This window comes from Myxine glutinosa, chromosome 14, assembly GCF_964187855.1.
Source record: "Myxine glutinosa chromosome 14, kmMyxGlut1.1, whole genome shotgun sequence".
NCBI lineage: Eukaryota > Metazoa > Chordata > Myxini > Myxiniformes > Myxinidae > Myxine > Myxine glutinosa.
The window spans coordinates 85,262,997-85,277,425 of NC_136274.1; the positions used below are offsets into that span (position 1 = coordinate 85,262,997).

Here is a 14,429-nt window from a genome sequence, read left to right on the forward strand (position 1 = left end):
TCTTTTTGTGTCTCGATTTCCATCACTCCTCATGTTCACTGCACATCTATCTTTTTCTGTCTCGATTTCCATCACTCCTCACGTTCACTGCACATCTATCTTTTCTGTCTCGATTTCCATCACTCCTCACGTTCACTGCACATCTATCTTTTCTGTCTCGATTTCCATCACTCCTCATGTTCACTGCACATCTATCTTTTTCTGTCTCGATTTCCATCACTCCTCATGTTCACTGCACATCTATCTTTTCTGTCTCGATTTCCATCACTCCTCACGTTCACTGCACATCTATCTTTTTCTGTCTCGATTTCCATCACTCCTCACGTTCACTGCACATCTATCTTTTCTGTCTCGATTTCCATCACTCCTCACATTCACTGCACATCTATCTTTTCTGTCTCGATTTCCATCACTCCTCACGTTCACTGCACATCTATCTTTTCTGTCTCGATTTCCTTCATTTGTGCCTCATGTTCACTGCACATCTATCTTTACCTCTGCGACGGAAGGTGGATGGAGATTATGTTTTCACCCCTGTCTGTTTGTCTGTGACCATGATATCTCAAAAAGTTTTGGACGGATTTGGATGAAACTTGGTGGACAGGTTGGGTGTCCGACAAGGACTAATCCATTTAGATTTTGGTGAAGATCAGAATATGGATTCGGATGCGATAATTATTTAATTTTTCAGTGATTCCTCACCATTGAGAGATCAGGTGAAAAGTGATATATAACATGATATTTTAAAACGTTTTGGACGATTTGTGAATAAACTTGGTGGACGAGTTGGTTTGATGAAGAGAACAAGCCGATTCGATTCTGGTTCAGGTGTCTTGGTGGAGTGGAGAGTCCCTAGTCCTAACCCAGATTGGAAGATTTGCCAATTTTTTGTTTTAATCTGAAAAATATAAAGTTTGAAACTTTTCTACCCTTTTGCTTTAGGAACAGTGCGAGTGAGGATTCTTCCTCCGTGGGAAACTTTTGGCAAGGAAGCGGAAGACGTACCTCATTTAACGGACAGCATCCGGGCGGCCATGATAGAAACTTTCCAAGGAATTTCGGGGTTGCAAATGAAGAAGACCCATTCAGAAGGATTACGACAAAGGCAAACAGAGAAAGAATAAGAGAATAATTAATCTAAAATGTAATAAACAGGAAGGAAGTTTTTATTTTTGTTTTCTTCACTCGGCTTTATTTTGCTAACACACCTGCTGTGACGATACGGGAGGCCTCAGGTGTCTAGGTGAAGCAGTCACGGAGACGTGACGACGGCGTGACGTTTTTTGGGGGTGGATTTCGTTCGGTCCGACCCGTGCACGACCCTCGTAACGTGCTCTTATTATGACCCAGAACATGCTGGAGTCTATCTCAAGGGGCAGACTTCCTGCCTGGCTGAGTCCACTCTCTTCTTCCCATCACTATTACACCCAAGCAAAGGACATTACCTTTCACAGCATCCTATTTTGTGCACTCTGCCTGGCTGTTTCCCCCTCAATCTGTTGAAGTTTGGATCATTTGAAGTGACCAGATGTGCCGGACGTGCAAAATAAACACGAAGAAAAGATGTTTCTGTGTGTGTAGGTTGACGTGCTGGGTGATTGAACCTGTGTGCAAACAATGTTTGATTTTCAACTTTAAACACCAGTAGGTGTTGCTGTTTCTCATCTTTGAGGACAACTTTCAGTCAATTATTGGAAGATTGTGTTGTAATGAGAGGGGATTGTGACATATTAGACGTAACACCCCCCCATTTCGAGGGCACCTCTTCAACAGGGACATTTTGATGCCCGAGGTCTTCTGACTCACCGTGGTGTTCCTTTGCTTTGAGCTCGCTCGATTCTGGTGACTTGATGCCACACAAAGTTTGAAATATGAATTGTCTGATGAATGTGATGAATAAAGTCTCTGCAATTGCTTTATCCCAACACAGACAATATAAAGCACCAACTCACTTGCCCGCTTTCTCAAGACCGTTTCCTGGTTTAATGGTCTCTCGGTTTCAAATTGGTCGCTCCTATCACAAATTCTGGTACGATGGCCGAGATGTCCACGCACTCACCTCTAATACGTGTAGCCTGGGTTAGAATCCCGACATAGTTATAAACTCTCATCCCGCTGGTTCATCAATGTTATGCCTAGAAGTTAAACTGGTGTCCCATCCGCTGGCATTAGTTGGTGGACATTAAATATCCCTCGATGTTCTTCGCGAAGAGTAGGTGAACTATCGGCGGCACCATGAACAAATTACTCATTTCTGGGAAGGCAATGGCAAACCACCCAGTATAACCCAATTCAAGAAACTGCTTCAACAGCAGTGGCATTCTGTAACAGAGCAGGGCACATCAGAATCACAATTTCATTTTCTCTACCGCTGAAGCGAGGTGAGATGAGGTGACGCCACTGCTTGTTTTAACCGTCAACTTAGTTCTTTCCTGACGAATTACTCGATGTAATTGTAGTTGTAAAGCGTCATGACTGGAACTACTCTTAAAATGACATTTTCAACTTTGCATTCATGCTTTTGGTATTAGATGTAAATTGTAGGCCTTTTGGTCACCACCTGATCAGCAAGGTGTAAGCTACTGAGAACCAAAGGTGCAATGGACATCCAGCGATGGTTGGTAAGTAAACGTGAGAACCTTCACTACTTTAGAAGTTGCAAACTCCTCTCACATGTGTTTCTGGAAGTATTCTCAGCCCTTGTATAATCTGTAATAAACACTTTCTTCATGCAAATCAAATCCATAATCAACTACAACATCAGGTCTTTGGCATTCATGCTGAAGAATAATTAAACTATTTAGTTTGAGGTGGACATGTGAATGATTCAAGGAACTCCAGGAAATGGATTTTTGACAAAATAAGAGAATTTAAATAGGTTTTGCAGGTGGTGGGTCGAGAGACCAATACTGGTTGTGAAGACTATTGGATATCCAAACTTGGTGATGGAAGAAATGGAACTCAAGTTTCCAGATGTTTGTTGAGTTTGCTGCAGCGATGTGCTCTTCAACATTTCCAGATTTGGAGGGAACCATTCATTGTGTGTGCTGGTTTTTCACTCAAAATAATGTGGCGCCCAAAACCACGTGACCTACGACATCATTATAATTTTATTTCTGCATAAATTTATGATGCATCAATTTATGATTTATGAAGATGTGCAAGAAATTTCATCCTGATTGGATAACGTTTTTTACTTGTCAAATTATGACGTCATAACGGCGGTACCTATGATGTCATCATTCACATATGTTATTCCGCTTGGAGAGTTCTTTGCAATGAGACCTGTCTCAATTATTTCTGTGCAGCGGTTTTTGAGATATGGAGGTGCAAAGGTTTTGGTTTTTCCAAGATGGCGCCCGTACCACGTGACCTGTGACGTCATAATATTCACTAAATATTCTACAGGAGGAGGCTCTCCTATTAGTCAGGTTCACTGTCAATAAATTATATTTCGTTCAAAATCATGGGAGATTAGCAAACCTATACATTTTTGGAAAGGTTATAGCATAAGGAAAGTAAAAATCAAAGTTTACATTTGGAGAGATACCTGTATGGCGGCCATTTTGGATTTTCAAAATGGCCACTGTAAAATACATATTTCGTTCTATTTCTGCCTCTAATTACCCTAAAAACTTTTTAAAATATACTAAACCTATATTTTCAGGGACAAGGAATCCAATGAAAGTATCAAATTAGTGCTATGGGGAATGGTAAGACACGAATCAAAGGTTTTGAATTGCAAAATATTGTCTTTATATTCGCAATACGTTGCATAATCAAATACATGTTATCATTTTGTACAGGCAGTTAATAACATCAAAATGTGTCACAATAATTCATATCACCAAACATACACAGGCAGTCAGCAAAATCATATATACACATGCGGTCAGTATAACTTCACATCTACACAGGCAGTCAATGACAAAATATACACAGGCAGTCAATGGCATCAAACATACACGATTACAGAATATGCCATTTAGAGTTCGTCATCACCGTCCTGTGTGTCGTATCCGACAATATAGTCCGCATCGTTTTCACAGTCCGTTCCACACAAGCAAAGGTCGGTCAAATTGATTGGCAAATCGAATTGGTCGAATGGTCGATCGAATCGAATCGAATTGGTTGAATGGTCGAATGGTCGATCGAAGCGATTGGTCGAATGGTCGAATTGGTCGAATGGAATTGGTCGAATTGGTCGGAATTGGCAAATGTAAACATTGATTTTCAGATTTTCCATGTAATAACGTTTCCAAAAATGTATAGGTTTGCTAATCTACCATGATTTTGAACGAAAAAATATCGTGAACCTGACTAATGGTGAAAATTTCATGTCAATCGGACCAACGGTTGCCGAGAAAATGAATTTTTTTTAAATGCAGACACGTATGTACGGACGGAGCCGAATGCTTAACCCTACCTTTCGCTTCGTGAGCGCAGGGTAATTAGCACAATCCCTATTCTACTTATCACAAAGCCATCCTTGTATGACCACAAATATACATTTAATCCGACATACGGGCTAGACAGGCCCTCTACTTATTTACATTGAAGTGGTTAATGCTACCCACGATCATCGGAGCACCTACCTATGCAGATCTACCTAAATCGAAATATGTCCCTACCCCAAAATTCATAACACAGCCCCCCCCCCCCCCCCTCTGAAACCGTAGCCCCTGTGCAAGGTTCACTGCAGATGCTCTCATTCCAGTCTTAATGCTTACTGTCTCACACTTAATTAACCTATTAAATAAATCAGGAGGGCTGTGGCAAGTGAGCCGAAGGTACCTACCTATGCTCCTTAACATACTACCCGCTTAAACAACCATGCAAATATGTACAATCATAGAAGTCCGTGCTCCTGGGGAGGAAGGAAAACAAACAACAAAGCACTCAAAAACCTATCTTAACCACAAATCTTAACCTTACTTGCAAAACATTTCAAAAATTCCTAAAAACATTTGTACAACCCCAGTCTACAGACAGCGTCCACCGATGGATTCCACAAGACTCAATGTTACCTGTGGGGCCATCCCAATGCACCCCAATTTCTGCGGGCCCTGTCCCTGGTGTTACAGGTGAGTGACATGGCTCGGTGGATTTCGCCCACATTCACTCAACACAAACCCAAAACCACTCATACACATTCCAAGGATCAGCAAGATGCAAAAATCACAACAAAGCACGTATTTCACCCCACTTGCAGGACCATGGCACAGATGTCATTCACATGTGTGTGTTTCTCACGAGGCAGCGGGGAGGTACCGCACAAGTAAGATGGTGAGAGCGCTTCAGGCTGTGGTGCCCACGGTCCCAAACAAGTCGCTCGACTTATTTCTTTGCTACCCCCCCCCCCCCACCCCCTTTACCTCTTGGCCCGTGACAGCCAAACAGCTCATTGCGCCGTTACCTCACCGGTGGGGGTCTCCACACACCAGGCTCCGTTGCCTCCTGCTTACTTGCAGCCTCACGGGTCGCCAAGAGTCTCTCACCCCAGGGCGCCCAAACAGATCCCACCACCGACAGGCTCCAATTTCCAGACACCACTGGCTGCCAGGGGTAATTACTGCAGAGGGGGGCTGCAGTCATCGCTCCTCCAGAGCTTGATCTGTACCTGTGGACACACACACCTTCCCCACCTACAAAATCCCCAAAAACATTTCCTCCCCCACTGCCATTCAATTCTCCAACACATATTCATGGAAAGAAGGTACCAATACGTTTTTGCATGGCCTGCTTATGTGAAAACCCCATTCACATTTCACCATTTCCAAACACCATAATTAATAATCATCACTTCCACTCTTACTCAATTTCCACCCTCACAACCACATAAAAACACCAAACCTCTACAGATAAACAAACGCCACCCACAAGACACTGTGGCACACATTCCATCCCCGTCACCGGCCATGCCATCACTCTCACCCGCCCCCTACTCCAAATTACATGTCCCCAATTTAAATAAGCAAGTCCTGAAGCCTGGGACAGTACACCTCCAAGCACTTACCTCAAATGCAGGTAGTTGCAGGTAGGTCGGGTCCAAAGTGTCATCCACCCTGAATCCCAAAATGTATCCCATTGGACCACTAAAATTCTTCCAAATTGCACTTTTCTCCCACTACTGGCACGTATGTGGATCCGCCTCCAATGGTGACTATCACTACTCTACTACATTTTGCGACAACAGCTCCGCACCTCTACGGTGCAAAGGCCATCGGGACAAGCTGAGCAGTCGAAACGCCAACATGGCCCATGAGTGTCCATAAGGTCGTGACCCACCATCCATCCTTCGGCCCCCTTGCGAGGAACACAGCTGCACTAGCCCCACCTGGCCAATGTGGTGACCACCTGCTGCTAACACTACCAGACTCACAACCTCAGCCCTGGGGGAGGCGGTCGCAGTGCGTGGCATCCACATCACGTCACCTGCACCACCCTCATCCCCCAGTCCACACAACTACAGCCCCCAGTGCCCACCCACACTTGACCATGCCAAGGTCCAGCAAACAGCCATGCTCCACCAGGAGACTCCTTCAGAAGACATGATCCACAAACCTCGGACATGCACAGCACCACGTTGACCTCCAGACTACCCAACTTCATCACCACAACCCCGCGTCCCAAATATTGGCGCCGTCGCCCCCATAACCAGTTGAAGGCTGTGTCCTGCTAGTCTATCAATTTTTATCCCAACCTCCAACACTTTGGTCTAAACACACCTGGATCAATAATGGTGCTACTGTGCAGTGTCCACCATTTCTATTCACAAAATTCACCCTTGAATTTGCATCTACCCCTCAGATTACCATGCCAAATATTTTTCACATTTTACTAATCTCACCAAAGAAGGGTGCTTTTCCATACACATGCCAGCCGAGCATGGCCCATATACTTGGTTCGTTACACACTCCCATTCATCATTTGGGATTCCCATTGCTCTCTTCCCAAGCCGAGAGTCCACAAATCATAACGAAACATCTGTAGAAGATCATCCTCACACCATCACGTTCCACAGATGCTCGAATGGTTGTCCAGTAGGCTATATCCATCCCTGTCCATGCGGATCGACCCGCGTCCATAGACCAGCACAGCATGGCAGGTCACCACATGCTGGCTGTCCCAGAGTCTCAGGGAGAGGGTGTCAGGCCGCATGCCCGGGCAGTCACCACATCAGGCCCATGGTGGCTGTCAGCGGTGCCACCATCAAAGCGCGACCTACAACACCTCCCCATAGTGGTCCTCATAATACGCCATCCCAGGTCTGTGAGAAACCACCTCGGACCCCCCGGAGGTCTCAACTCCCACCAGGGTCTGGTGACCCTGCCAGCCCAAGGCACTCGCTCAGGCGGCACCCCAATGGACAAGGAACACCACACTCCACCAGACCCCCCCCCCATGGGGCCCAGCTCGTACCATGACACCCATGGTTGGACCCCACGTCCAAATCTCGCCAGCCCAGCCCCCCAACTGGCTGGCATAACAAAATTTTGAAAGGGGCAACTTTTCCCCGTGGCCATCCCCAATGGGTAATCCGCTGCCTGGTCTCCTGGTCTCCGGATCTCCTGGTCCGAATCCCGCAGGCGGGGTACCAACTCCCACCAAGGCTGCTCCAAATCAAACTCCCATCTCTTTTTCTTTTTTTTCTTTTTTTTGTCTACAAGATCGAGGCTAGTGAAAGAGCTAACATTAATCACACAAAAAGTCAAACTGACACAAACACAAAATAAGGGGAGCGGTAGACAAGATGGGGAGAGAGGGGGAAGGACACAAACACAACATTTGAGAGCAGGGACATTGAGAGAACTGTGGAAGGGAGAGGGCTTGGGGGGAGGTGGGAGAGGTAACATATGTACACTGCAAGGAATTCCAGGAAAGATGTTGGAATTTAAAAAAAGTGTATCTGGGGTGAATTATCGGGGGTAGAAAAGATCAAGGTTTTGGATGGGGGAAGATAAGAGATGGTGGTGAACAGCTGTTTTAAAGACCTGGAGGAAGGAGTGGGATTGAAGGGAGTGGGGGAGTTTGTTCCAGAGGCAGGAGAAAAGGGGAATGAAGGTGAGCAGAGAGCCGAGATTTTGGCAGTTTCACCAGAAGAAGGTTGCTGGCAGATCTTGTGCGACCTGTAGGAATATTTGGGGGACAGAGCACAGAGAGAGCAGGGGGAGCAAGGCCGGAGAGGAGTCGGTAGAAGACAGAAAGACCACATACCTGCCTGAGGATGAGTGAGGATCTGAGGGATGAGTGAGTGAAAGGCCCTCGGAGGTAGCTTCATCGCAGGAGATTCCAATGATTCTGAACGCTTTGGTTTCAACAGCGTGAAGACGAGCTCGGTGTGAGGCAGGAGCACCAGCCCATAGGGGAGAACAGTATTCCATTGAGCTGCGGATGAAAGCCTTGTATGTGGTGAGGAGCCCAGGTGTGCCAAGGAAGGACTTCGCACGACGGAGGATGCCCAGTCGGCGACTGGCTTTGGAGGCCAGCTTGGAAATGTGGTTTTCCCAGGAAAGATCATGGCAGATAGTGAGATCCAAAAGCTTGAGCGACAGAACTTCTTGGAGAGGATTATTCAGAAAGTGCATGGGAGGGTTGTCCAGTCGGTCCTTTCGGAGAGACATCGTAAGAGTGTGAGATTTGTCTGGATTGAAAGACATGTTCCACTTGTTTGCCCAGTCTGTGATTTTGTCCAGGTCTGCAGAGAGTGAGGAGGCTGCAGGCTGCCGATCTGAGGGATGAGGAATGGAGCGACAGAGAGTGGAGTCATCAGCAAAGAGATAGAGAGGATTTTCCAGAGAGTCAGAGAGATCATTGATAAAGACCAGAAAGAGTATGTGTGTGTATATGTGTGTGTGTTTGTGTGTGTGTGTGTGTGTGTGTATGTGTGTGTGTGTGTGTGTAATTGTGTATGTGTATGTATGTGTGTGTGTGTGTATATATGTATGTGGATGTATGTGTGTGTGTGTATATATGTGTGTATGTGTGTATGTGTGTGTGTGTATAATTGTGTATGTGTTTGTATATATGTGTATGTGTGTGTTTGTGTATGTATATATATGTGTGTGTGTGTGTGTATATATATATTTGTGTATGTGTATATATGTATGTGTATATATATGTATGTGTATATATGTATGTGTGTTTATGTGTGTGTATGTGTATGTATGTGTATATATGTATGTGTGTGTATGTGTGTGTATGTGTATGTATGTGTATATATGTATGTGTATATATATGTATGTGTATATATGTATGTGTGTGTATGTGTATATATGTATGTGTGTGTATGTGTATGTATGTGTATATATGTATGTGTATATATGTATGTGTATATGTGTATATATGTATGTGTATGTATATATGTGTATGTATGTGTGTGTGTGTGTGTGATAATTAATCATGATCTTTTGGTGGAAAATCCACTATGCTGTTTCTCATATATTTATATGTTTATTCTTTGTTGATGTGATTTTAATGTGTTTGTTAAACTACATTTATATGATATTTTATGTTTGTTCAACTACATTTCAAAGCATGAAAACCACAAACAATATAATTAATTGTACAGTAACGTCTAGATGTTACAAGTTAAAAGAAACTAAAGAATTAATTACATGTAAAACCTCAAATATAGTTTACCTATTGACCTGTAGCAAATGTGCGATGCAATATGTTGGTGCATTGATGGGTTGACTGACTGCCTGGACGCAACTGAGGTTGTGGATCTACTGATGTCCCATCTATTGATGTGGATCCATGATCGAGGTTGTGGATCCGCCGTTTGGAGAGCTCCTGGGCTGAAAGGATCGAAACCTCGAGGAAGAACGGTGCCCAGCTGATGATCCATGCAGTCGGGAAACTAGTCAGTTGCTTACGGGTTAAGGTTCTTGCTTTAGGTGGAGGAACTGTGTTTGAGGTTTACAATTTAAATAAAGTTTAATATGGGATGTTGTGAAATTAACATCATTTACAACAATCCTTTAAATTATTTATATTTAAGTTTAGGAACAACCGATACTGTACAATTAATTAAGTGTGTGTGTGTGTGTGTGTGTGTGTGTGTGTGTGTGTGTGTGTGTGTGTGTGTGTGTGTAAAAGAGAGAGATAGAATTGTGAGGAACAGAAATGAAAAAACGAGGTGTGTGTGTGTGTGTGTGTGTCTGTGTGTGTGTGTGTGTATATATATATGTGTATGTATGTAGGCCTATATATGTGTATGTGTGTGTGTGTGTGTGTGTGTGTGTGTGTGTGTGTGTGTGTGTGTATATATATGTGTATGTATGTAGGCCTATATATGTGTATGTGTGTGTGTGTGTGTGTGTGTGTGTGTGTGTGTGTGTGTGTGTGTGTGTGTGTGTATATATATGTGTATGTATGTAGGCCTATATATGTGTATGTGTATGTAAATATGTGTGTGTGTATATGTGTATGTATGTAGGCCTATATATGTGTGTATGTGCATATATGTGTATGTATGTAGGCCTATATATGTGTGTGTGTGTGTATGTGTATGTATATGTGTGTGTGTGTGTGTATATTTGTGTATGTGTGTATATGTGTATGTGTGTATGTATGTAGGCCTATATCTGTGTATGTAAATATGTGTGTATGTGTATGTATGTAGGCCTATATCTGTGTATGTGTATGTGTGTATGTAAATATGTGTATATGTGTATGTATGTAGGCCTATATGTGTGTGTGTATATGTGTATGTATGTAGGCCTATATCTGTGTATGTAAATATGTGTGTGTGTATATGTGTATGTATGTAGGCCTATATCTGTGTATGTAAATATGTGTATGTGTGTGTACTTGTGTGTTCACGACCATCCCATAAAGCGAGTGTTGATTACTTTTTGTAAAGTGATTTTCTTTGTTCTTATTTTCACATAAAAACATGAACGTACAATATTTTCATTCACACCACGTGACTAAATTGTACACGGTGGATCGTTCACCCTCAGCAAGTTAAAGTGAAAGTGAAACGTTGAATGTAAAAGTGAAACGTTGAATGTAAAAGTGAAATTAAATCGATATGTAAAGGATTTATCGTGTAAATGCCAAAGATCGAATTAAAATGCGACAAAAGGTTCAGAAAACGATACGAAAGGAAATGGGATTGAAGAGGATAATTTTAAAGAGAAAAGAGTGAATTTCGTGACGTCGCTGTGTGTGGGAGGAGGGGGGGGGGTGGCGAGGGGGAGTGCGAGGAGTGGGTGATCGAGAAGGAAAAAGCAGGACAAGCGTGGGGTGAAGGAGATTCATTGATAATTTGTTTCCTTCTTTTTCTCTCATTCTGTCTGCGTTGTCTCTGTCTCTCTGCCCGTGTCCGTCCTTCGTGTCCCGAAGAGGCGTCGAGCGGCTTCCTCTCACCATCGGTTCCCGTCGGCCCTGTTCGCTCGTCGCCGTCTCCTCGTCCCTCTGTCCCCACAGAGCGCGCCTCAGAGAGCGGGATCGAGAGCGGGATGAACATGGACATGAACATGGACACGCGCACGGGTGAGGAAGCGCTGGACTAGAGGGAGTGTAAATCGGACGCTGAGGGAGAGAGAGAGAGAGAGAGCGCCAGAGAGCGCCACGTCTTCATGTTGAAGCTTTGGCGTTCGCACGAAGATCGCTCCCTCTTACGGTCTCCTTCGCTCCAGGCGTCCGCAGCGTCCGCCGCTCTCCCTCAGCTCCGCACCTCGAGCTCCCTGGGTGCGACCCCGCAGCCTCCCCGCGTCCTTCAGCGCCAGCGACGTCTGCACGAGGAGCCCGAGAGGGACAGGGATAGCGGCAGGGAGGCCAACGCCTCGAGGTTCGAAGTCCCTCAGGTCTCCTGTAACCATCTTCATTTCCATCCGTCGCGTCCCCAGCACCAGGTCTCACCAAATCAAGAAATAGGTCACCAACAAGATCAGCGTTATCCGTCCACCCAGCATCCTCGGACTCATTTCTTTCAAAGACAAAATTCGAGAGGTCGACCAATAGGTCGAGGTCATCAAGAAGGTCAAGTCCGTCAGTTATCTGAGCCGCTGCCTCCACAAAGCCACCAACATCTTTGTCAAGGTCATCGTGAACTTGCACATCGGCTGTCTGTCCGAGCTCAAAGTTATCCGGAGCGTGATCCTCGTCCGTCAGAAGTTCAGGAAACGCAACATCGACCTTGCCAAAGTCACCACAAAGGTCATCACGGTCATCCGCCTCAACACCAATTTTCTCGGCAGCGTCAAGCGTCGTCGCGAGAAGTTGCCGACCAAAAATTTCAAATTCCCATAGGTCACCATCAACAACCGCCCCATCAGGCATCTCAAGCACAACGTCCGCAACATTCCCAGCAAGGTCATTCACAAAGTCATCAAAATTACCCGCACCAACAAGCTTCTCGACATCTCCATCTACAGTCCTCGCAAAGCCACCTGCACGATCATCATCATCATCATAATCATCATCATCATAATCTCCAGAACCAGATTTCTCAAGGACAGGGTCACCGTATTGACCATCAGGCTTCTCAGGGTCATTATTACCCAGAACCTCAGGTTCACAAGCACCTTGACCAAGCAGCTCAAGACCATCGGTTTCAGAGTCATCATAAAAGTCATCAAGCTCATCATCAAGATCATTATAAAAATCAGCAACAGATTATTCACGACCACCATTTCCATCAACGAGGAGGTCAACACCACCATCTCGGTCACTCCCATCTCCAACATCAAGCTTCTCAAGGACGCACTCAGAGCCACCAAGCCGCTCACAATCACTCCTTTATTCAACACCAGCCATCTGAGGAAAGATCCTCTCTAGGTCATCATCAAAGTCATCATAGACCTTGTCAAAGTCACAAATTGTCTGGTTCACATCGTCCGAGTCAGCTGTCTTCTCCGGCTCCTGAACTCCAAGCTTCTCACATTGGTCGCTCTTCTTCTGCAGCCCTGCCTCTCCCGTCGTTCTCCCAGCGGCGCAGCCGCCCGCCGCCACTCTCGCTTGCAGCACTCGCACCTACTTCTACCAACAATCACTCCCGCTCTCCCCGAAGACGTTCTGAAGCTGCGATCCCGACCTACGCCCCACAGTCACGTCCTTCACCCCTTCGACCTTGGGCAACTGTTGACGAACCAGAGGGAGACCAGGACGGAATACGAGAAGGGGACAGAGAAAGGGCTGGAGAACAGTGGGGACCTGGGGCTCCAACTCGCCCTTGCTTACGTCACTGGCCCACTGTTTTTGAAGAGCCACCTCAGCTTCCTGCTCACCACATTCCTCATCAAGCTCCCCATCTCCCATCTCAGCATATCCCACCTCACCAGTTTCATCAAGCACCAGCTTTCACAGGCCACCATCTTCCACACCAAGCTCCTGAAGTTCCAACTTCTCATCTTCCATCTCATTACTACGGTTATCCAGCAGCTCATCTCCCGGCTTACCATCTTCCTTCAACTCACCGTCTCCCTTCAGTTCCTCACTTACCACCACGTCCCCATCGCTTTTCCAGGCTCTCAGAACCAACAACTGCCCCACCGTTGCCTCCCAATCATCCACAAATATTCCAGTTTCCTCCACAAGCTCCAGCTGCTGCTAATCATCTTCCAACTCGTGGACATTATCAACCTCCACTTTCTGCTCCCCCATACCCACCAACTCCACAGGCTTCCTGGTTCCCAGAATCAAACCAAGAGCCTTGGACAGAGAGAGCTACATCTTTTGTGTATCCTCAGGCCCAACCTCAGTATCACCAACATCACCACCATCACCACCATCTTCCTCATTTTCATCAACCAGCTCCCCAATTTCCTCCTCACCAGTACACAACCCACCTTGCACATCACCAAATTCCAACTCATCTGCTTCCAGCTCACCAGGTCGCCACTTCTCAGCATCCAGATCAACAGCAAACGGCGTCCCAGGGTCCGCTTCAGCACCACCCGAGGTGTCCGCATCACCAGACGGCACATCAGGGGCCTCGCTGGGGTCATCCAGGAGTACTGAGCGGAGAGTCTGAGTTACAAAGAGCAGGTAAGTTTTCAAATTTGCTGCAGAGGTTGCCGCCATTGTGGGACGTGGTTGTTGAGCGAGTTGTGGAGTCCGCTACTTGTCGACATGTTCTCTTGATAGTATTATTATAGAGTACTTAGTTATATGTGCCTAAAGATAGTTGCTTTGATAGGTGGTTTTGCATCGTGTAAATAGGATTTGTCAGGGTCCAACGTATCAAAAGTGTTTTTCCCCACGCTCACACTTCTCCCCTCGTCTTCATCCTCCACGATTCAAAACCCTATTGCGTCTGACACCCATTGGTTGATCGGCTCATGCCATGTCAAATGAACTTAAAGAGGGCATGGAACTTTACTATGTCCAGACTCGAGCTCATCATGCATGGGGAAAACAGCAGCCTGTACGTCGGCGCCAAAACTAGGCGCCAAAACTAGTCGCCAAAACTAGTCGCC

General features: G+C 45.6%; 2 protein-coding genes across 4 annotated transcripts in view; both read left to right on the plus strand.

Annotated features, from left to right (window-relative positions):
• LOC137439987 (1-acyl-sn-glycerol-3-phosphate acyltransferase alpha) overlaps positions 1–1,925 on the plus strand; it is a 114,278-nt gene extending 112,353 nt beyond the window's left edge. For all 3 annotated transcript variants that reach the window (XM_078768538.1, XM_078768539.1, XM_068136319.2), the window contains one exon: positions 943–1,925. In XM_078768538.1, coding sequence (XP_078624664.1) covers positions 943–1,124 — 182 coding nt within the window. In that variant the 3' untranslated portion in view covers positions 1,125–1,925. The remainder of the gene's footprint in view (positions 1–942) is intronic.
• Positions 1,926–11,214: 9,289 nt separating this feature from the next.
• LOC137439986 (uncharacterized) overlaps positions 11,215–14,429 on the plus strand; it is a 285,564-nt gene continuing 282,349 nt past the window's right edge. The window contains exon 1 of the mRNA XM_078768016.1: positions 11,215–13,998. Within this exon, the coding sequence (XP_078624142.1) occupies positions 11,589–13,998 (2,410 nt within the window). The 5' untranslated portion in view covers positions 11,215–11,588. The remainder of the gene's footprint in view (positions 13,999–14,429) is intronic.